General features: G+C 40.0%; 1 protein-coding gene across 1 annotated transcript; it reads right to left on the reverse strand.

Annotated features, from left to right (window-relative positions):
* Positions 1-3,491: 3,491 nt before the first annotated feature.
* Positions 3,492-4,462, reverse strand: LOC126605779 (stress enhanced protein 2, chloroplastic). Its single transcript, XM_050273213.1, has one exon. It carries the CDS (start codon positions 4,294-4,296, stop codon positions 3,739-3,741), a length of 558 nt encoding a protein of 185 aa, XP_050129170.1. The 5' UTR covers positions 4,297-4,462; the 3' UTR covers positions 3,492-3,738.
* Between the last annotated feature and the right edge of the window lie 18,569 nt (positions 4,463-23,031).

Below are 23,031 nucleotides of genomic sequence, written 5' to 3' on the forward strand. Positions count from 1 at the left end.
AGACAAGAACAACGTGCACAAACAAATATTTTGGTTTTGATGATTTTGGGTTACAATCTCTCTCTATTTTGATCCTCTGATTCGATCTCCGTAAGGTGTTGATTTGTGAATGTTTGATTGATCCAAGGGCCGTCGAGGCTTGATCTTGGATGAACTGTTGGAAGTTTCTTCAAGGGGCCGTGGGCTTGATCTTTGAAGATGGATTTGAGCGGATCTTCAAGGAGCTGTTGGGGCTTGATCTTGAGGATGAGTGTTTCTTCAAGGGCCGTTGAGGCTTAATCTTGAAGAACAGTGATGAGCGGATCTTCAAGGGCTTTTGGGCTTGATCTTGAAGAACAGTGATGAACGGATCTTCAAGGGCTTTTGGGCTTGAATCTTGAAGAACGGTGGCTTGTTGATCCAATGGCCGTTGGGGCTTGATCTTGGAAGAACGATGAACGAAGAACACTTTCTTCAAGGGCCGTCGGGGCTTGATCTTGAATTGGTGGATGATTGTTGATCCAAAGGCCGTCGGGGCTTGATCTTGGAAGAACGGTGGATGATTGTTGATCCAAAGGGCCGTTGGGGCTTGATCTTGGAAGAACGATGAATGATTGTTGATCCAAAGGGCCGTTGGGGCTTGATCTTGAAGGAGGATTTGATGAAGAACGAAAAGGGCTTTCTTGATCATTCGGGATTTGCTTGAGAGCTTCGGAGTTTCAGAGCTTCAGAGATTCAAGGTGTAATATGAATTTCCCTCCACAAATGAATGAATTAGCCTTCTATTTATAGAAATTTCCAAGGCCTAATTTTGAATATAATATTCCAGATGAAATAAGTCGTTTCTGTCAGGTGTTGACACGTGTCCTGTTTGATGACTTTTCCAACTTATTTTGATTTTTTGTTTAGACACACGCTACGTGTAAAATTTATGTAATACATGAGCGTTGAAACTTTGATTTATCGGTCAACATTTATTTATCGAAATTTCGATGTCTACAAGTGCTTCTTTAATGAAAAGACTCACTATTAGACTGCTTTTTTTTTTTCCAAAATCACTTTTACAAAAAAGTTTACCAAACACTCTGTTGATTTATTTCACAGCCGCTTATTCTCACAGCACAGCCGCTTATTCTTACAGCAGTTTTTTTTCAAAGTACGGCAATACCAAACCAGCCCTAAGTCGTGCACAACAATTCATATGACACGGCAAACCATCACCGTGGCGTTCTATTTTAATAAAATAAAAATAGAGAATTTTAATTAAAAGGGTTTCTCAATTTTTTTAATTAATAAAAAATTATCTACTAATTTTATTTAATAAAAAATATTTAAACTTAAATAAAAAAAGTTCAAATTTTAATGAAAATGACAAAAGTTTTATATAATAACAAAAAAATAAAAAGCTAACAAATACTAACGCGCGGAACCATGCATCACATCATACACATACACATACACATAGACATACTTTTTCTCACTCAACCGTTCAACATCTCTCTCTCTCCCTCTTTCACATATTCCCATCATTTTTTCTTCTCCTTTCATCGGGAACTTTAACGAAAAGCACCCGGTACTGTTCACTTTAACGAAAAACCACATTTTTACACTAAAAAGTCAATCCTGGTACTATTCACTTTACCCTTTATTTTGTTTTTATCATTAAAACTCAAAGTTTTCAAGTCATTTTCATTAGTTTTCCTCCTTTCACCTTATCTATTCACATCAACTTTTTCTCTCCTTTTTTTTCACCTTTCCCCGCTCTTCTCTCTCATTTCACCTCACCCCATAAACAATTTATTTTTATTTTATTATTTGTTTATTTGATTATTCTTTCAAATTTTTTAGAACAAACTAAGCAATAATATTACAAGATCAAAAATAAAGAAAAATTTCATTATTCATTTTTTATGAACACTAGTACATCATTATTTCTTAAACAGAACAGGGAAACAAATTATTTTAAACTTCTAAACAACCACCACCACAAAAGACTACTTGAACCAAGAATGACATAGCAGACACTATATTAGCCGCCACCACAAGAGACCACCAAATCAGTTTTTTTTTTCTTTTTTTCTGGGAGAACTAGGAATTGCATTCCAGGGCAAAGATGTCAAAGAGATTACATGAAGGCCTACCAAGAGGCAAACAACAAGCTAGAGAGAGCAAAGAAAGCAGTAAAAGAAGATACGACGAAAGAGACGCTTCAACCAAGTGAAAACGTCACCCCCTACACTGTCACCAAATCGGTTAAAGCTGTATAAATTTGATAGACGTGGCAAAATGACATCTATGAGTGCCATTTATCTTGAATAGGACTAGTAAAGGTGGTGATAATGTATTGGTAGTTGTGACGGTGATATTGTTGATATACTTGATTAGTGTGTGTTTATATCAAAATAAATCATTACTAAAAAGACTTCCATGAATGAAGATCTTAGTAGATAATAAAATAAAAGGAACTTTAACGAAAAAATTTCGTTATTGTTCACTTTAACGAAAAATTACATTTTTACATTAAAAAGTCAATCCTGGTACTATTCACTTTACATTTTATTTTGTCCTTATCATTAAAACTCAAAGTTTTTAAAAAAAATTTATTAGTTTTTCTTAAAATAAACCATCGGGATCTACGTACGTGCTTTACTTCAATCTCAAGTTAAAGCCACTGACTGCTTTGCACTTGCTCTCTATGCAAGATTTGCAACATGTGCAGATCTAATTTGGACGACAATCGTTGCATGATAGAAAAACAGAATTTGAAGACATTAGACACATTTACAGCATCTCTAATTAGGACCTTAAGGGAGTACTTACAATCGCATAACCTCTAGGTAAACAGTGGTCTAGTACCCCCAGTTGAAATAGATCATTGAACCTTTTTTTTTTTTTTGATAAATTAACCCTTTGAATTATTTAAAATCGACCAATTTATCCCTTGCCGTAGATTTTGTCCACTGTTCTGTCAAATTCAAGGGCAAATTAGTCTTTTCATTATCAATGCTTACTTGTCAGTTATAATCACCAATAAAATAATGACACGTGGACACAGAGTAATTCAAAATCTTATAGCATAATATGAAACATAAATAAACCAAACGTTTATATAACAAACAATTTCACATTGTCATTACACATTATTATGCATCCCCATGTCATAATTTTATTGATGGTTAAAAGTGACATGTAAGTATTGATAATAAAAAAACTAATTTGCCCTTGAATTTGAGAGGATAGTGGACGGATCTAACGATAAGAGGTTAATTGACTTATTTCAAATAGTTAAGGGGGTTATTTTACCAAAAAAAAAAAAGAGTTTAGGGGGTTAGTTAAAAAAAAAAGAAGAAAGAAGTTCAGGAGAGACGAGGTTGCGTGTTTGTCATTTCCGGGCAAGAAAACATTTCCCAACATGGTTACAACCGTGCAAAGTAGCTTGGTTGAAGGCTTTTAGCTTTAAATTTGAAACCCTATAGGGAGATCAGTCGGCATACTGAAATTGGAAGATATAATTAATACAAAATTCATTTATTAATTTGGATTTATTTGACTACAGATGTCTCCTTGTAAACTGTAATGGTTAATTTTACAGAGGATGATGAACTCATGAGCTTAATTTGATACTATATTTATAGACACACACTCAAACACAACATTCACTCCTATCACATATGTAAGTTGGTAATTAATTATTAATCTAATGCTATTTGCTTTGCTTGTTTGATGACTTTGGAGATGGGAAAATCGATCCACCAATCGCTACGGAAGGTCGGTGGGATCATCGTAAAATAAGCCATCCACAATCTGGTCAATGAGCGAGTCAATTAACGTGTTGCAGCTCAAACTCAAGATCCGACCCACTCGGGTTCGGGCACTGGTGAGCCATGCACAAACCGCCGCACACGTCACCGCAGCCAAACACACCCCCGCCGCCTCCGCAATCCCCTCCACCTCCACTTTCCTAAACAACGAGTTCCCAGTCACCACCTCCACCGACACCGTCGCCGCGAAAACCACCATCGCCAGCCGACCCGACAGAATCTCGAAATCCTGGCTCTTCTTCGAGCTCTCGATGTACTCCGACAGCGTCGCGAAGAACGGCGACGTCGTTTCGTCCTTCGTCTTCATCACCCTGACCAGATCCGAGCCGTACGATCTCAGAGTGCAGAGCCGAGGCTGAAGCACGATCTTCGCGCTCTTCGGATCTGAAGCCGCCGGTTTCGGAACCTGAACCGGAGCAATCGGTTCGACGCCGCGGACCGCGGGGCTTTGGAACTTCCTCAGCTCGCAGCGAATAACGCGCGCAGCCGTCGCCATGGAGGGAAAGTAAACGCGCCAAAACGGTGTGTACAGGTGGAACTGAGGAAGTCCGAGAATCTTGGGGGGTTTTGGATTTTGGAGTGAAGGGTTGGGAATTTGAGACGGTTTGGGATATTAGTGGGTGGCTTGTGAGGTGGAGGAGTTTGGGAACGTGGTAGCTGTTTTGCTCGATAACGTGCCTTTCACTAAATAATTAATTAAAGAAATAGTATTTGGCGGCTATGTGATGTTGTCGTAAGGTTATTGGGTGATGCTTTTCGCACAATTTTCTGTCTTGCGTTCTTTGTTAATTACTCGGTTTTTTATTTTTTATTTTATTTTATTTTTTAAATTTATTAGATTAGCGGTGGAAAATTAAAAAAATGTTAAATTACACAAAATTACCTCAATTATGGGTCGAACTATAATCTCATACCTCATGTTTTAAACATTGCAATGACATACCTCAACTTATGAATTCGTTGTAATGTCAGACTTCCGTTAAGTTTTTTGTTAATTTGACTGTTAAACGATAACATGGCCCACTAATTTCCTAAACTGAAATAAAAATTAATTAATTATTAATTTTTTATTTAACAATTAAGATAAATTAAAAAAAAAAAACTCTCTTCCCCACTCTCTCTACTCTCAGACCATTTCCAACCGAGAACCAGATGGCTCATTTTAGTTCTCTGGTCATCTAAGATATTAATATTTTAATAAACAGTACAGGGTCATATTTGCCTCAATCTCCAACCGAGGGCCAAAGGGCCATAGGGCTCGTTTTAGCCCTATCACAAAAAAAAACCGTCTCCAACCAAGAGCCAAACATAATTTATTATTTAAATTTAAGGGTAAATCTCAATTTACTACTCTCATGTTTCGTAGTTTTCAACATTTAGTACATTAATTTTTTTTTTTGTCCCAGAGTCATATCTAAAGTGTTAGTTTTGATACAGTCTCATATATTCGTTAGTCAAACTGTTAAGTCTGCCGTTAACTAATGATGTGGTGCTTACATGGACAATGACTGGGCGCCACGTGTCATTAAGGGTCCACGTGGATTTTTTTTTCTTTTTTCATAAAGGGTTAAAAAAAAAAGAAAACAAAACCGTCTTCTCCCTCATCCCCCGCACCCTTTCTCTCTCCCTCTCTCTCCCTCCCTCATCCTCGCACCCTCTCCCTCCTTTCTCTCTTCTACAACCTGCACCACCCTCCCTTCTTTCCTCCTTCCTCCCTTATCCCTCCATTCTCTCATCTGCACCAACCCACAATGTTGCGGTTCTCGATCTCACCAAGTTTCCATCTTTCAATTCTCTTCAAGCTAAAGTTTAATCATTTTTTGCACACCACCAAGAAAAAAAATTCACCAACAAATTTATCCCACCAAACAAATCAAACCCAACAAAAAACAAATCCAAAAAACCAAAAAATAATTCAAGAAAAAGTAAAATAAAATGAAAATGCCAAGCTTCTTAGAGCTCCTGAAGCTTAAACTCGAGATGTGAACACGCTCAAAAGCAAACCCATATCGGAGAAACGCGAAGAACAATACATGATTGAGCTTCCTCAACAGTCATATTGGGGCAAGATTCGGAGAGTAAAGTACAACTCTGAGAAAATGGCGCGCTACAAACCCTAGAAACCCTTTGGAGGTGTTGTGATGGTCAGAGAAAGAGAGAGAAGACATCAACAGGAACCACGTCGGGTTGGATCTGGACTCCATGGTGTCAACACGTGTCAGCGATCTGGATGTTATCAACATCGAACTCAAGAGTAGCGATCCGGTGAACTCGTGGATCGAGTACGACAGGTGGAGTCAAGTAATGAATGTCTCGGTTTCATACTCGAATCTGAAACCCAAAGACTCGGGTTGCAGAAGAGAGAAATGAGGGAGAGGGTGTGGGGGGATGATGCAGAAGATAGAAAGGAAGGAGAGGGTGCGAGGATGAGGGAGGGAGAAGACAGTTTTGTTTTGTTTTTGTTTTTAACCCCTTTTGAAAAAAAAGAAAAAAAAATCCATGTTGACCACTTAACGACACGTGACATACAGTCATTGTCCACATAAGCGCCACATCATCAGTTAACGGCAAACTTAACAGTTTAACTAACGGATGTATGAGATTGTCCCAAAATTAACACTTTAGGTATGACTCTGAGACGAAAAAAACTTGATGTACTAAATATTAAAAATCACTAAACATGAGGGTAGTAAATTGAGATTTACCATAAATTTAATGTTATTTAATATTATTTCATATTGTTTAATGTTGTTTCATGTTACTTAATTTAATTTAATATTGTATAATGGCTTAAGAAGTTATAGGAAAAAAATAGAATTTAAAATTTTTTTAAAAATAAATAAAAAATAAAAAAGACCTACCATTCCTGTTGACTGGGAATAAGTACAACGATGTCAGATATAACCGACATAAATAATGAAAATTCTGACCAACCCAAGTCTGGCTACTTGAGTTGGGCCAGCCAGTTGGCTTTGACCCTTTTTTATCCAATGGGACCCGCGAGTACTTTGGCCCAGCCCTCTGGACCCTAAATCCTTCGGGTGGACTCACTTGTGTTCTTTTTTCTTTTTCTTTTTTTCCATCTTTCTGTCCTTGTTCCTGGGCTTCTTCAATTCCCGCAAAACAACAGCAATCAACCACAACCTGCATCTCCGCCTACAACCAACCATCTCCGCCACACCTGCTCCGCCACACTTGCATCTAGCCTGCAACCAACCACAAACCAGCAATCTCACCTGCATCTCGTTGGCACTCCCATATTGTCTTACCTGCACCGCTCGAACCCCTTTTTTGACGTACAATCCTCCCTCCCAGAAAAGCAAAGACTTCAACTTTCTGTAATTTCATGCTTCTATTCAACAATTTACTCATAATTTAAAAATAAAAATAAAAATAAAACTTAATTTGCAAAATTTCCACATTTTCCCATTCAAATTCCAAAAATGCCATCTCAAAAACCATCTGAAATCATACAAACCAAAATCCCAGTCGCCCATTTGCCAACCCACCAAATCCAAAGCATCAGAGTCTCTTGAAATCAACCTTGTTCGTAGGATCGTGTTCAGGGAATCGGGAGCTTGATGGTATTCCCAGACCCTTTATTTACGAAGCCCAGACCCGATCTTTTTTAATCAGCCCAGATCCGACTCTTTGAATCAACCATGTTCAGCAATTTGGAGCTTGATGGTGATGCCCCTTTCTTTCTCCAAGTTTGTTCTTGAGAAATTGGGACCTGATGGGGGGCGACGATGCAGAAGTCTGATGTGGGGCCCGGTGGACGGGCAGAGGACTTGGTGGAGGTTATGGCGGCGGGGGCGGTAGGTTTTGGTGTGGATGAGGGGTTTGGAGTGCGAGTAGAGAAAGGAGGAGGGCAAGAAGGAGGTCATGGTTATGGGGTGGGAACGTTGATGGGTGGTGACTACGACAAGGCCAAGATCTGGAAAGACGAATTCCAGCGAACCGACAGCAAGGCCCCGGAGGTCAAGGTTCTCAAGGATGAGTCGGGAGACTCGGCCGTGGCTGCCATTGTTTCTCTGCAAGTGAGAGCAGAGAGCGTGAGAGAGGACGACAAGTAAGAGCAGAGAGAGACTGAGGAAGAGAGTTTTTTTTAATTAATATTGTGAAATAAAAAATTAATAACTTATTAATAATTAATTAATTTTTTATTTCAGTTTAGGAAATGAATGGGCCCCATTTTTTGTCACGTCATCATTTAACAGTTAAATTGACAAAAAAACTTAACGGATGTCTGACATTGCAACGAATTCATAAGTTGAGATATGATATTGCAATGATTAAAACATGAGATATGAGTTTGTATTTCGACTCATATTTGAGGTAATTTTGTGTAATTTACCCTTAAAAATATATATGAAAAGTAAAAAGACGTATAGAGATAACATAATTCTCTATCCATCTGCAAGTAAGAATTTATAGGCTTGATTTTTATTGAAATTCCGTTTGAACCAAATTATTAGAATTGACTACTATCTTAGCCCAAGTTCTCTATTCTCTTTATGCAATTATATCGTCATAATATATACTAGTAGATGTAGTTGGGTAGTGGAACTACCACTGTGGCCAAGATGTAAACGAGGTCCAACCTCCTACACCTAGATAATAAGGAAAATCTTTGATAAAAAAAATAATAATAAGGAAAATCAAAGCACTTAATGAGCATGCAGAATGATTTGGTTAAAAAAAATGAGCATGCAGAATGCTCTTATATGTACATGGTAAAACTTCAACTCAAGCCAAATAAAACTAGCAAAGAGCACACACTTTGTGTGTGAACAATTTTTCTTATTAAGTGCATTTTTTTTTAATATTACATAATTACTGTTTTATTCTCATTGTGTAAATATTGTGTATCAAAAGTGAGGGTAAAATTGAAAAAATAAGTATATGATCGTCATTTTCTGAAGAAAAAAAAAGATGGTAAAATAGGAAAAATAAGGATATGATTGTCATGTTGTCAAAATGTACAAAATTACTATTTTACCTTTCTCATGTCAATATTATGTATTCAAAATTGAGGGCAAAATTGAAAAAAAATGGAGAAAAAGATGATAAGGCCTCTTTTCTTAATAGAATAGATATGAGCAGAGTTTCTACACAAACCTATTTTTGCTCGATTCACAGAAATGATCGAAACATGTCATATTATAAATTATAGGATAGGATTATATTTACAAAAAAAAAAAAAATCAATTAATAATTAGACCACCATCCTAATCACGGGTCATTTTAAATCATGTTGTTGGTCAGGTTACCTAATACCAGCCCAATGTTTGAATTTAATCTTTCTTTTCTTTTGCTACTTAATATAACTGTCTAATGATATTTTTTTTACTTGTAAGTGAGAGGTTTTAGGTTCGATTCTAGCCAAAGACGAACTTGAACCATATTATTGCTAGCGCATTATGAGACTAAATCCGCCCTCTCCCCTTAGTGTAGATAATATCGTTTGTTAAAAAAAAATTCTTTGTTTTTTGGGACTGTAAGTTTAGAGTGGTGATACCCATACACCTCTTTTTACCTTCTTCACACCCCCTGTTAATTTCTTTTATTTGGCCTGTTTTAATTCATTCGATATGCCTATCAAAAAATAAGAGAAGTGTGTCAATAGCATCACCCTAAGTTTAATAAATAAAAAGAGGCATTTAGATCTAAGTCCGAAATCTTAAGTTGCATTTAGATTTAGTATAGTTCCATTTTCTTAGCAATTTAGTTCAAGTTGATTTTTTTCTTATGCACGTTTTACTCTCTATAGTAAAAGTGAAATATTTGTAAATTTCTTGGTCTATGAATCAATTACTGTTATTTGAATTTTAAATTTTGAATCCTTAATGTAACAACCCGTCCCTAAAAATTATAGTTTTTAAAATTTTAATAAGTGAATTTATGAAAATGTCCTTCTAGGCAAATACGTTGACTTTTGTTGACCACCTATTCGTGACACGTAAAATCTGTTTTCTTGGTGAATACTTTTAGTACTCGTCGCTACGGACGCATGGGCGCAAGCAGAATCGAATTTGGAGCTATAACAAAGAAGTTATTAACGTTTAAAGTCGAGGACAAAATGGTAAATTAATTATTTTGCGGAAGGCTCTAGATTTTTGGAGCAAAAATTTGGTGATGCCACATGTGTGGCCAGGATGGAAAGCAAAGAAGAGAAAGGAGACGAGGGGTAGGTCACGACCCAATCAGAAAGGAGAGCAAGGAGGGGAAAGGAGGGAACCCAAAACCCTCATCTTTCTGGACTCGTGCACCCACACCAACCCGTTCGGCCGGGGTAATTCAAGCCAATTTCACCATTTTTCGGACGAAACACACCCATCCATCACTTGCAACCTCTTCCATAACCTCCCCTCTACCAATTACACCCAAAATTTGAGAGAATTTCGTCTTGAAAATGTGAAAACCTGCACGGTATGTGCGGCTGGTTCGAGTGTAAATTCCTCAAATCCTGAAATGTTTTCCTCTAATTACCACCATCAATAGATTCCCTTTAACCTCAGGAATAAAGCCCAAGCAATGGTTTAGGCGTCGGAGCTTGTTCCGACGGGTTTTAGCGAAATTGGAGCTCTTCCCGGCCTAATTGGCCTTGGTCACATGTATGAAAGTTACTCTACTCATTGAGATTTTCATTCGAGTAAATTTTGGTAATTTTTGGAAATAGTTAGATTTTTTCGGCTAGTCGGGGCGGCCGACCGCCACCCACAGCGTCACGTGGCCAGGGGGCTGTCAATGCTATTCTTAGGCTAAATTAGATGCCTTGAGTTCAGTTTTGGTAATCGTATGACGTAGGTTGATTGTTGGAACCTAAATTCTCTACGATACGTTATTAGGTCAATATATGCATTGATGATCTGAACGTTGGATCGTCACCAAACTTTAATACGTTATAGTACGTAATATTTGAGGAATGTTGGAACCTACAGATCGGGATTCCGGAGTACGGATCTTCCCGAATTGGATTTGTAAGTTCATAAAATAAAACGTTGGCCGCTATTTGGTTTTGGCGTTTGGCGGAGATTCGACCGTTGGATCGTTCTGAAACTTTAGGATGTTGTTCTAGAAGCATAATGTTTAACTTTGGAAGTATTGGATCAGTAATCCGTGATGCAGATCTTTTGGATCAAATTACGTAGGGATGTGTTTTATATAAATTATGTATTCTATCGATAAGATTTCTGAGACATGATTTGATAATTGTTCTAGGCACCGATCGTTCATGATGCCTCGATGTCTGTACTAGGGAGTTGTAGCGCAGAATCCAGGTAAGTGGGCTTTTGTTTTCTATATATATGTATATATGCTTTACGATTCCTAGAAACTATTTTTAAATGAATTTACGATTTAAATGCCATGTCAAGGATGCATTATATTTTAGTATTTGCATTAGAATAGTTTTGCATACTACTGAATGATGATGTGGAGGCCCAGGTAAGTTTCAGGTGAGTATATTATGATAATCGTGGTTGCATTATGTATGGTTATACGTAGATGCATTTAGAGCTCATTATCTGATGTGAAAATTAACTTGACACACAAATTAAACCCTATTGATGACAATTGTAGTATTACGCAAGTAGGGATCGTTCTAGACCGGGGATTAACTAGGGATGCTAATCAACACAAATAAGACTCAAAAACACTAAACTAGACTCTATAGACTCAAAACTAACTTAAAACACTCAAAACAGCAAAACTAGATGAAATTGACTCAATTCTAGACCTAACAAGTGATTTGGACAAAAATAAGACTTAACTTGACTCAAAAGACTAAAAGAAAACATGTTTTGACTCTAAAAACAAGACTTAAGAAAAAGGGATTTTGTTTTGACAAAATTAAAACTTAAAAACAGAAACTTGTAAAACAAACTTAAGAAGACACAAAATTGATGAAATAGAATGGTGAAAGGCTAGTTAGAGGGTTCATTCTCCACACATGACATATGCATACAAATCGATTTCCAATTATTCTTTCGATAAACCATGAATGACAATGCCCCAAATTAATTGTATTGAACTAATTAATTCTCAGATTTCCCTAGATTCATTGAATTGAATGGAAAACGCATCACAACCAAATTATTCTTTATCAAGTTCCCTAACTATGGAATACGCATGATAGAAACACTTAACAAAGATCATTAAGTTCAATGGAAACCATAAGCATTGACGAGGCATTCTTAACTATGAAAAGCATGTTACTCTTGCCTAGGATTTACTTAACACAATCGTGACTAGCGACTTTTACTACTCATGAATATAAGTTCATAACGATTAGGTGAAATTTCCTTATACTTTAGCATCAAATTCATGCATGCAAACTAAGTTGGCCACCTCAATCAACATACAAGAACAAGTTCTTAATAAAACAGATAAGCAAACCACATTCACGATTCATGAAACAATAATTTGAGGAAATCAATTCATATAAAACATATGATCATGGCTTCGAATTCACCTCTAATTATAAAGAAATTAGTTCCTCATGTTCGAAAATAAACAAAGATAACTTGAATTAAACATTGAAAATAAAAGATGAAAAACACCTAGAAATGCTCCAACGATCCCAAAGGCTTGGGCATAGGCACGGCACCAGGTAGCTCCTTATCCTTCCTTCCTTGCAATACTCACGGCACAATGAGGGGTGAATGTGTTTGAGGGATGTATGAGTGTAGAATTATATGGTAGAGGGTGGTGAATGATTTATGGGGCAAGGGTTGGTATTTATAGGGTTAAAAACCCACGGCACAAGGTAGCAAAGGAAAAGGATTTTGAAGGCCTAATTTGTATAGGAAATTAATACACAATCCTTGAAGGAAAATGGTCTTCTAGAAGTCAGAAATCCAAAGGAAATAGGGAGAATAGAATCAGGTTTCTAGAACTTCTAGAAATGTTGTTTTGTGGCTGATTTCCTAGAAAAACAAGGGATAAGGTGCTTCACCTTTGTAGGAGTGGATAAGGGCTTCTAGAAACTAATTTTAATGTGTTTTATTTGTATAATTATCTCTTAGAAATAGCTAGAGTTCAGGCACAAACTAATTTGGAAAGGATAAGATAAGATAAGGCTAGTTTGGATAAGATAAAGTTGGATAAGGTTTTGGATAATGTTCCTTATTTTGAGCTGATTCCTTATCTTCCTTGACTTGGATTTATTTCTTCACTCTTTTCAGCACATTCCTAGCCTCTTAAACTTCAAATTCGTCCATCCCTCTTGCTCCATTCATAAGCTATCCATTTGATGCCCAAAACTGCCTCTAAATGCTCCAAATTGCACTTTCTTGCCAACTTTGTCATATGGACCTACAAACACACGAAAATAGCTTAAAACACTATAATAAGTAGACACTAACTATGAAAATGCAAGAAAACAAGCTAACTAAGTCGCATAAATATGCTTCTATCATTATCCTGCACCTTGGTGTTAGTGCTCCCGCTCATGGCCAGGGAACAGTCATTCACGTGATGTTCACCTTCCGCACTGCACGCTCACCTTGGATCCAAGTTTGGTGCACAACCATATCGTATAGACCACAATAGGTGGTTCTGACTTGTAGGTGACCAACGATTATTCACACAGCCTTTACGTGATTGTAGCACTTGAGCGTACTTATATACACCCAGCCCTGTCGTACAGACCACATTAGGTGGTTCTGACTCATGTGTAGGAAATTGGTTTATGAGCTATAGATTCAGCCATACAAGTCACGTTAGGTGACTCCGGCTGACATATCATTTTACATTGAGTCATTTCACCCGCCTTACATATATATTACTGAGATACTCGACATGGCATATACTTGGTTATCACTGCTCTCGAGCATAATTTCTATATACGTACGTATTGTTATTTTCTGGGAAATTATACGAGTTTTATGGTGAGGGTTTATTATGTTTAGAAAAAGAAATACGTTTTCAAAAGCTTTGTTTTTGCCCACTTACGTTTTCTGTTTTGCGTCCCTCTAGGTTTTAGCTATTGAAAGTTTGTATCAACGAGGATCCTTGACGAATATCAGAATGGGTGGCTACCTCAGCGGGTATGATCTTTACCCACATTACTGTACTTTACTTATGCTCTGACGTTGCGTGTGAAATGGGTTCATTCCCACTCACAGCACACTCTCGTCTTTAGGCACTCTTAAGTTTAAATTTATTCATATTTTCCACATCACTATACTTTATGGTTTCGTCACCTTCCAGGTATCGGCTAGCACAGCTCGATTCGTAATCCTAGCGGACATTTCGGGTCGAGTTGTGTCACTTAATCCATAGGCTACTACTTAAGTTAAATTTTGAATCTTGTTAATTTTTTTTTTTTTTTGAATCATTTACTTAAGTGGTGGATTGCTTTGTCGTTAGGGTCTTCCCTTGCAACTCTCTCCTAGGTTCAAATCTTCCCCACTTCCTCCTTAGTGTAGATTAATGTATAATATTGCTTGTACTAAAAAAACCTAATATACTAACAAATATATACGTTTATCAACAAAATAAACAATGTTATAGATAGATAAATACAATACTTTTTTTGTCAATGAGAATTTTTATTACAAAGTCCAAAAGGACCAAGTACAATGACTCCACTGGTAAAAGCAAGAAATTAAAAAAACAACAATCCCATAAAAGGTATGTACAAACAAAATGCCACATAATGCCACATAGGCTTACAATGCTTATTTCTTACTAGTGACACATGATTTTACCTTCATCTTCACTTGTAAGTGAGAGGTCTTAGATTCGACTTTCGTCAAAGGAGAATTAGAACATTATTGCTAATCCATTGTGAGGTTAAACTCACCCTCTCCTAATTAGTGTAGATAATATTTTTTGTTAAAAAAATTACACTCTTTAAAACCATTGTTTTCTTATGCACATTGGTTGGAGTTTGGCAGGACATGAGTTAACCTTCTTAATTATGGGAATTGTTTTGGGATACCGGTGCCTCAGTTGAGCTGGTGTTCATAGCAATAAAGGCTTCACATATATTTATTTAGTTTTTTTAATTAAAAAAGATACCAACTAGTTTATTTTTTGTCGATTACAATTCCTAAAAGTGAAACATGAATTCAGAAAAATCAGCCTTCCTATGCCAGGAACTCACAACAACCACCATTACGCGCCGCCATGAACTCATGGAAATGACCCACCTCCATCAGCGGTGATAATTTGAACGGCGACTCTCCATCAATTCTCTCGCTCCTACTCTTCACTTTCTCTTCTTCCACTCTTACCTAGTCATAGAAGTCGAGGATGATCGACGACAACTTCAATTTTCAGATATGTGTCTTTTACTTCCGATCAAAGCCCAGGAGTGGTAGACGATAATTTATATTGTCCTTCTCCACGGTAAGGGAAGAATAGAACGAAAATAAGAAGGGAGAAGGAGATAGAAAGAGAAAGGAGGAGGGGAAGGCAGAGATGGGTGATGGCGGAGGTCAGAGACTCCGGGTAGAGAATCTGGGTTCAATTTTTAAATAAACTTTTTTTTGTTTATTTTTTAGGGATTAAATGGGAAAATGATAACTCAAATGGGAACGTGTCAAAAAGATGGTAATACAGATCACGTGTCATGTGTATTTGTAGGGAACAACAACTGTTTAGGGTACCGAGTACCTCCGTAAACACGGTACTACCCTTTTGCTGTCCATTTCTGAGAATTTTTTCGAGATGCAGGGAACTCCAACTCACCATTGTCAGTTGGTGTTTTGAACCAATGGTTATTAGACAACTGGATTTCTTTATTTTTTTATATTTAATTTATTCTCTTAAATGCTGAAACATCACTCCTAAAAAGTAAAAAAATAAATGGAGTTAACGTGTCCGTCAATAATCTTTGCGTTATGTTCTGTTCTTAATAATCTTCTTTATTTGCCGATGAAATATCTTCTTGTCGTTGAAAAAAGAGACAAGGGGAAAAGCTGATTTGCTAGGGTTTCATAATACCATCTTGTATGTTGCTTGGGACATTCGATGGTCTTTCCTTTGTGGTACGGATCTACTCAAATCTCAGTTCCTCTTCTTTTCTAGAAAGATCTGCATGAAGTTTATGATTATTTCAGGTGATGGCTTCTTGCCCGCCCAACTCTGGTTGTTTATCCTCCTCCATCTTGTCTGTATTGTAGGTTTCTTTTGGAGTTGGAAAGCTTTGTGGCTTGATTTGTTGGCTTTTAGTTTTTGGGTTTTACACCAAAACAAAAAAAATAAAGAGGTGTTTTGCCGATTTTAACCATAAATCCTAGGCAAACAAGAACCCTTGAATCATGGATATGAGGGCCATCAGAAGAGGAAGAAGACGATGACAAAATCTTGAAAAACTTTAACTCTATTTAGCTTTTTAGGCCTTGGGACTAACGTTTCAGCATTTAAGATGTGTTTTGTTTGTACCATACTTGACTAATCCCGAAACTACTGAGCACCGGTCAACGTTATACCGTCAAGGACCCAGAAGAGTTTCCCTTCAACCAGAAGGCCAATCACAATGAGACACGTGTCGACATCAGAAGCCAATCACAGCGCGACACGTGTCAACATCAGAAGCCAATCACAACACGACACGTGTCAATATTAGAACAAAACTAGAAACTCTCTTCTATAAATAGGGATCATTCTCCCACAATAATCTCTAATGTCATTTTGTACTAAACTATTCACTAGAACTCACTAAACCAGAGCTTGAACCTATGTATTTGTGTAAACCCTTCACAATTAATGAGAACTCCTCTACTCCGTGGACGTAGCCAATCTGGGTGAACCACGTACATCCTGTGTTTGCTTCTCTGTCTCTATTCATTTACGTACTTATCCTCACTAGTGACCGAAGCAACCAAGCGAAGGTCACAAAACCTGACACTTTCTGTTGTACCAAAGTCCTCGCTGATTTTGTGCATCAACATTTGGCGCCGTCTGTGGGAAACGACACTTATTCCCACTCTCTTCAGCTTTGTCAAGCTGGTTTCCACCGCTCGTACACTCTCTTTTGGCCAAGCATCTCTCTCCGATATGGGGAGCGAAAGAAGCCACAGCACACAGAATGACACCCCCGCTGGACCTAGTATGAAGCAACGAAAGCAGGAAGGAAATAGAGTTACTCTTCAAGCTAAAGTCGATGAGCTAGAGGTTCAGAACAACAAGATAGCGATGAAGAATGAAGTCCTCCAGGAACAATATGAAAAACTTTTCGAGATGCTTCACGAGGCTAGGCAGGCTCAAACACATAAGCTCGTCGCCCCTGTTGAGGTCAACAATCAACTGAATGCCCCCCAACACGGAGGGTCGCCGATATCCGACACGGACATCCCTGATAGGGATCGAGCTACACATCAATGTGATAATCAACATGAGACTTCTCTCAACCCAGCTGCTTCAACCCGAAGCAGGAGAAGTAGAGGAAAACACCTCCTCACAGAGGGCGTGGAAGGATCAAAAGCTGTCTATCGCGATTGTCGAGACTTCCTAAAGCAACGTCGAGAGAATCCTATCCACATAAGCTCGAAGATCAATGACCCAAGGGTTTCTGAAAGACTCGGTCCTCTTCCGCGACCCAGGCCAGCCGCCAATCTAGAGAAGGGGCAACAAGTCCCAGACGAATATGAAGGTACTGGGGACTCGGAAACATTCCGACATACTCACTATAGAAGTCAGTATGGCGAGTCCAGAGAAAGATCACGCTATCTTGATCAAACTTTCCTACTTCCAAGAGGCGATGGGGACTTAAAGAAGAAAACTTCGGTGGTGCACGACTCCGCTCAGGACCCCCTTGTCCTGCAGCTCCTTGAGGAAGTAAACAAGCTGAAGGCTGAACGTCAAGCCGAGATACCTGACTGGAACCAACCCAGGCCTGGCCCTCTCACAAGAAGGATCCTCAACACTCCCCTCCAAGCGAAGACAAAGCAGAAGCTTGACTTACAACTCTATACTGGAAGGGAAGACCCGATTGAACACCTTAACCTCTTTGAGTCCACCATGGTATACCGAGGACACACCGACGAAGAACGGTGCCTTCTCTTCCCCTCCACCCTCTCTGGCGGAGCTTTAAACTGGTATTGCCGTCTTCCACCTGAGACAGTAGACTCATTTGAAGAGTTGAGAAAGCTGTTTGTCTCTCAACACATTTTCCAGACCGATCGCTTGCATTCCGCAGATGACTTGTACACTATTCGCCAGAAGCCGGACGAGTTATTACGAAAGTACGCTGGCCGCTTCAGCCATGAGTATTCTCGCTGCGCTGAGGCAGATGACAAGACCGCCCTCAAGGCTTTCACTGCAGGCTTACGTGACTGGTTCTTCAAGTACATGATCAATGCCAACACTTGGAAGACTTACTCTGAGGTGATGACACAAGCTTACAACCATGCCTCCGCCGAGGCAAGGACATATCAAGGGAAACCCCCTACAGTCACCCCTTATCAGCAAGTAGGGAGTGGAGGCCAGATCCAACCGAATGAAAAGACCTCAACCTTCCAAATGGTAGCAGCACACCCCCCTGCCTCATTTAATGCTTCGCCAAGTCAGCAGACATATCAATCCCAGGGAAAAAGGAAAGATTTCCATCCTCACCAATCTCATTTTAATAAAAAGAATAAGGGGCACTATCGCGATAACTCAGGATATCGTCACAATAACGCCCGTCCCTAAGCAGTCAATGCAGTGGGCCAATCACGTGTCAAGACAGGCCCTGCCCCGAGGTATGAGACATACACCTCTTTGAATGCTACATGTGCTGCCATCTACCCCAGTATAGCTCACCTGATACCAAAGCCAAAGCCAAGACAGCCAGATTACAAGTCCACGAAGAACACGGGCATGTTTTGCTGCTACCACGAGTATAATGGCCATGATAGTGAGAAGTGCATTATCCTCCGTGACCATATTGAAGCTTTGGCACGTGAAGGAAAAATTGATCAGTTCCTCCTTCACCCTCCAAGGGATAACCGTAACCAACGCCAGGTGAATGTGATATATTCCATAAGCGGCGGCACACCCATGTCTGAATCTTCCAATAGGGCCATGAAAAGCAGTGAACGAACTTTGAGACCTGGCCATCAAGTGTTTCACGTGGAAGACATCAGAGGAGGCAAGTATCAAAAGCCTAACTGGGATCCAATATGTTTCTACCCTGAGGAAGAAAGAGGTATCATCTACCCTCACAATGACCCGCTGATCATGGAAGCTCACATAGCAAATTTTGATGTGAAACGAATCCTGATAGACACAGGTGCTTCAGTCAATATCATGTTTGCTGAAGCTTTCAAGGCACTTAATGTAGCTGAACACTTGCTCGATCGCTCGATTTCTCATCTGATAAGCTTCTCTGGCGATATCGTGCAACCTTTAGGGAGTATACACTTACCCTTCACCATTGGTACAGGCCCCTACACAGCTACTATTACCACTAACTTCCTAGTGGTCAACTGCCCGACGGCATACAATGTCATCTTTGGGCGCACAGGCATCAATGATCTCAAGGCCATGGTATCCACACATATGTTGTTGATGAAGTTTCCAACCCCTTTCGGCAATGGGTACATCAGGGGAGATCAACTTAGTGCTCGATCATGTTACAACACTTCAGTCAAACAACAACACCTGCCTGTCCCCAATGAGACTCTCTTTATACATAACCAAGTCATAAAGACCAGTCCAGATGAATCCAACTCGGGTCTTCAGGATGGCAACAGTCAACCCGACGACCCTCGAGATGACTCATTCACCCAGCAAGCACAACCCGCTGAAGAGTTAGAGAAGGTCTCTATCTCCAAAGACCATCCAGACCGCATGGTGAAGATTGGCACCACTTTGTCACCACCCCTTCGTTTGTCGCTGATCTCCTTTTTGCAAGAGAACGCCGAGGTCTTCACTTGGTCATATAAAGATATGCCGGGCATCTCTCCCGATATCATCTGTCACCACTTGAGTATTGATCCCAAGACCAAACCAGTAAAACAGAAGCGAAGATCTTATGATGTTGAGCGATACGAGGCGATGAAAGCAGAAGTTGAAAAACTCAAGGACATAGGCTTCGTCCGTGAAGTCAATTACCCAACATGGGTAGCAAATGTTGTCCTTGTTAAGAAAAATCCGACCAAGGAAAGTCTCATGCTTCAAAAGGTCTTGTGGAGAATGTGTGTCGACTACACCGACCTAAACAAAGGATGCCCGAAGGATAGTTTCCCTCTTCCTCTCATTGATAGACTTATAGACTCTACGGCAGGGTGTGAGCTCTTGAGCTTCATGGACGCTTATTCGGGATACAACCAAATCCTCATGAACCCCTCAGACCAAGAACACACAGCCTTCACTACTGACAGGGGACTATATTGCTACAAAGTCATGCCCTTCGGTCTAAAGAATGCAGGAGCAACTTATCAGAGACTGGTCAATTCAATGTTCGCCGAACAGATTGGGAAGAGCATGGAAGTTTACGTTGATGATATGTTAGTCAAGAGCAAACATGCTGACCAACACATCACCAACCTATCTGAAACTTTCACCATTCTAAAGAGGTATCGAATGAGGTTGAACCCCAACAAATGTGCCTTCGGCGTGGGCTCTGGCAATTTCTTAGGCTTCATGATTAGCCAACGAGGCATTGAAGCTAACCCCGAAAAGATCAAAGCAATCCTCGACATGAAAGAGCCAGTAACTTCAAAAGACATCCAAAGCCTTACTGGCAAGGTGGCAGCCTTAACCAGATTCATCTCTAAGGCCACAGACAGATGTGCTCCTTTCTTCAAAGCACTCAAGGGAAATAAGAAATACATTACATGGACAGAGGAATGTGCCAAGGCATTCAGGAACCTCAAAGAGTACATGAGTAAAGCCCCTCTGCTCTCCAAACCAGAAGTTGGTGACACTCTCATTATCTATCTATCAGTTTCGGCTTCAGCAGTCAGTTATGTTCTTATTCGAAAGGACAGTGGTGTCGAACGGCCCGTCTACTATGCTAGCAAGGCCTTACAAGATGCGGAGACACGATACTCCAACATTGAGAAATTAACTCTAGCATTGGTCATGTCTGCTCGAAAACTTCGCCCTTATTTCCAAGCACACGCCATCATCGTGCTTACCAATCACCCTCTTCGACAGATACTCCAGAGTCCTGACACGTCTGGGCAAATGATTAAATAGGCGATAGCATTGGGTGGGTTTGACATCTCCTACCAACCACAACCAGCCGAAAATGGGCAAGCAGTAGCAGATTTCATTGCCGACTTCACATATCCTGTTGACATTGCTTCTACACCTGAAACAGTAGCTTCATTACCATCGGAAGCTCAGAAAGTAGAATCAACGACCCCAGCATGGAGTCTGTATGTTGATGGCTCATCCAACCAACAGGGCTGCGAAGCAGGATTAGTCCTCACTACCCCCGACAAAGTGGCGATGGAATACGTTATTCGTTTCAAATTCAAGGCATCGAACAACGAGGCCGAATACGAAGCCTTTCTAGCAGGCTTACGTTTGGCCAAACACCTTGGGGTTAAACGAATTGATATCTTCAGTGACTCCCAATTAGTGGTCAACCAAGTCACAAACAACTTTGATGCTAAGGATAGCTCCATGGCAGCATATCTTGCGCAAACGCGACTTTTGCTCAAGCACTTCCACTACCAGATCACCCAAGTTCCTCGAGCGGCAAACAGTCATGCAGACGCTTTGGCTTGCCTCGCCTCGGCAGTGGAAGACAAGATTGGGAGAAAAATTCATGTCGAATTGTTGGCAGAACCAAGCACCATGGTCGCGGAGGTGTACAATTTACAACAAGAAGATAGTTGGATCACCCCAATTTATAAATTCCTTGCTCATGGCACCCTCCCAATTGACAAAGTCCAAGCTAAGCAGATTCGATACAAGTCTGCCCGCTACCTGATCATTAATGACCAACTCTACAAGCGCGGTTTCACCCTGCCATACCTAAGATGCCTTACACCTGCGGAGGCGGAAATTGTCCTTCGGGAAATACATGAAGGAGTCTGCGGAGATCATGCTGGGTCTCGATCCCTAGCACACAAGACTTTTCGCCAAGGATACTATTGGCCAACACTCCACTAAGATGCCATCAGAATATCTCGCTCATGTGATAAGTGTCAACGCTACGCAACTATCCCTCACTCCCCTCTTGAGCCGCTCACTCCTATGATCAGCCCTTGGCCCTTCGCCCAATGGGGACTTGATTTGATCGGCCCAATGCCTGCAGGGAAAGGCAAGGTCCGCTATGCAATCGTTGCAGTTGACTACTTCACAAAGTGGGCTGAAGTAAAACCCTTGGCAACCATTACTGAGGGAAAAATAGAAGACTTCGTATGGAAGAACATCCTCTGCAGATTCGGCATTCCCAATGCGATAGTCACGGACAATGGGCGGCAGTTCGACAACAAGAAGTTCAAGATGTTCTGCTCTAAGTTCAACATCCACTTATGTTTTCCCTCTCCAGCCCATCCCCAGTCTAACGGACAAGTCGAGGTCGTTAACAAAATAATCAAGCGCACTCTGAAAACTAGCTTGGACAAAGCTAAAGGTTGTTGGCCAGAATTCGTACCCCAAGTCCTTTGGTCATACCGCACTTCATATCGGACTTCCACAGGAGAAACTCCATTCTCACTTGCTTTTGGTACAGAAGCAGTTGTCCCAGTTGAGCTTGAGCAAGCAACATACCGAATCCAGAACTACATACAAAGTGAGAACGACAAGCAACTCACCCTCAACCTGGATCTAGTCGAGGAACACAGAAATCAGGCTCACCTGAGGAATGTCGCCTACAAGCAGCGCATCTCCAACTACTACGACTCAAGGGTCAAACCTCGCTCTTTCAAAGTGGGAGACTGGGTACTGAAGAAAAGATTACTCTGTGATAGAGTCCCGAGTGAAGGAACACTCAGTCCTAACTGGGACGGACCGTTCGAGGTCGTCGGCATCAGCCGCCCTGGCTCCTACAAGCTCAGAAACTCCGACGGCAAGACCCTTGGCCATCCATGGAATGCTGACCATTTGAAGTACTATTACAAATAGACTCACATTGTACAAGTGTTAAGCTACAGCCGTTCGGCATCCTATGTAACAAAGACCATTTGGTATGAATTCAATAAAGAGGTGATTTAGCCAACTCGGCCATAAACTCTTTTCCATTCTAAGCAATGAAACACTCAAGTGTTGAAGCTTCAACGCAAATGTTTCCAATACAAAACAAAATCTAAGTATGTGTCAACAAGACTATACAAAG

Source organism: Malus sylvestris, chromosome 15 (genome assembly GCF_916048215.2).
Source record: "Malus sylvestris chromosome 15, drMalSylv7.2, whole genome shotgun sequence".
NCBI lineage: Eukaryota > Viridiplantae > Streptophyta > Magnoliopsida > Rosales > Rosaceae > Malus > Malus sylvestris.

Excerpts from the sequence above, each read along its gene's own strand:
- LOC126605779 (XM_050273213.1), bottom strand. The coding sequence starts at position 4,296 with ATGGCGACGGCTGCGCGCGTTATTCGCTGCGAGCTGAGGAAGTTCCAA.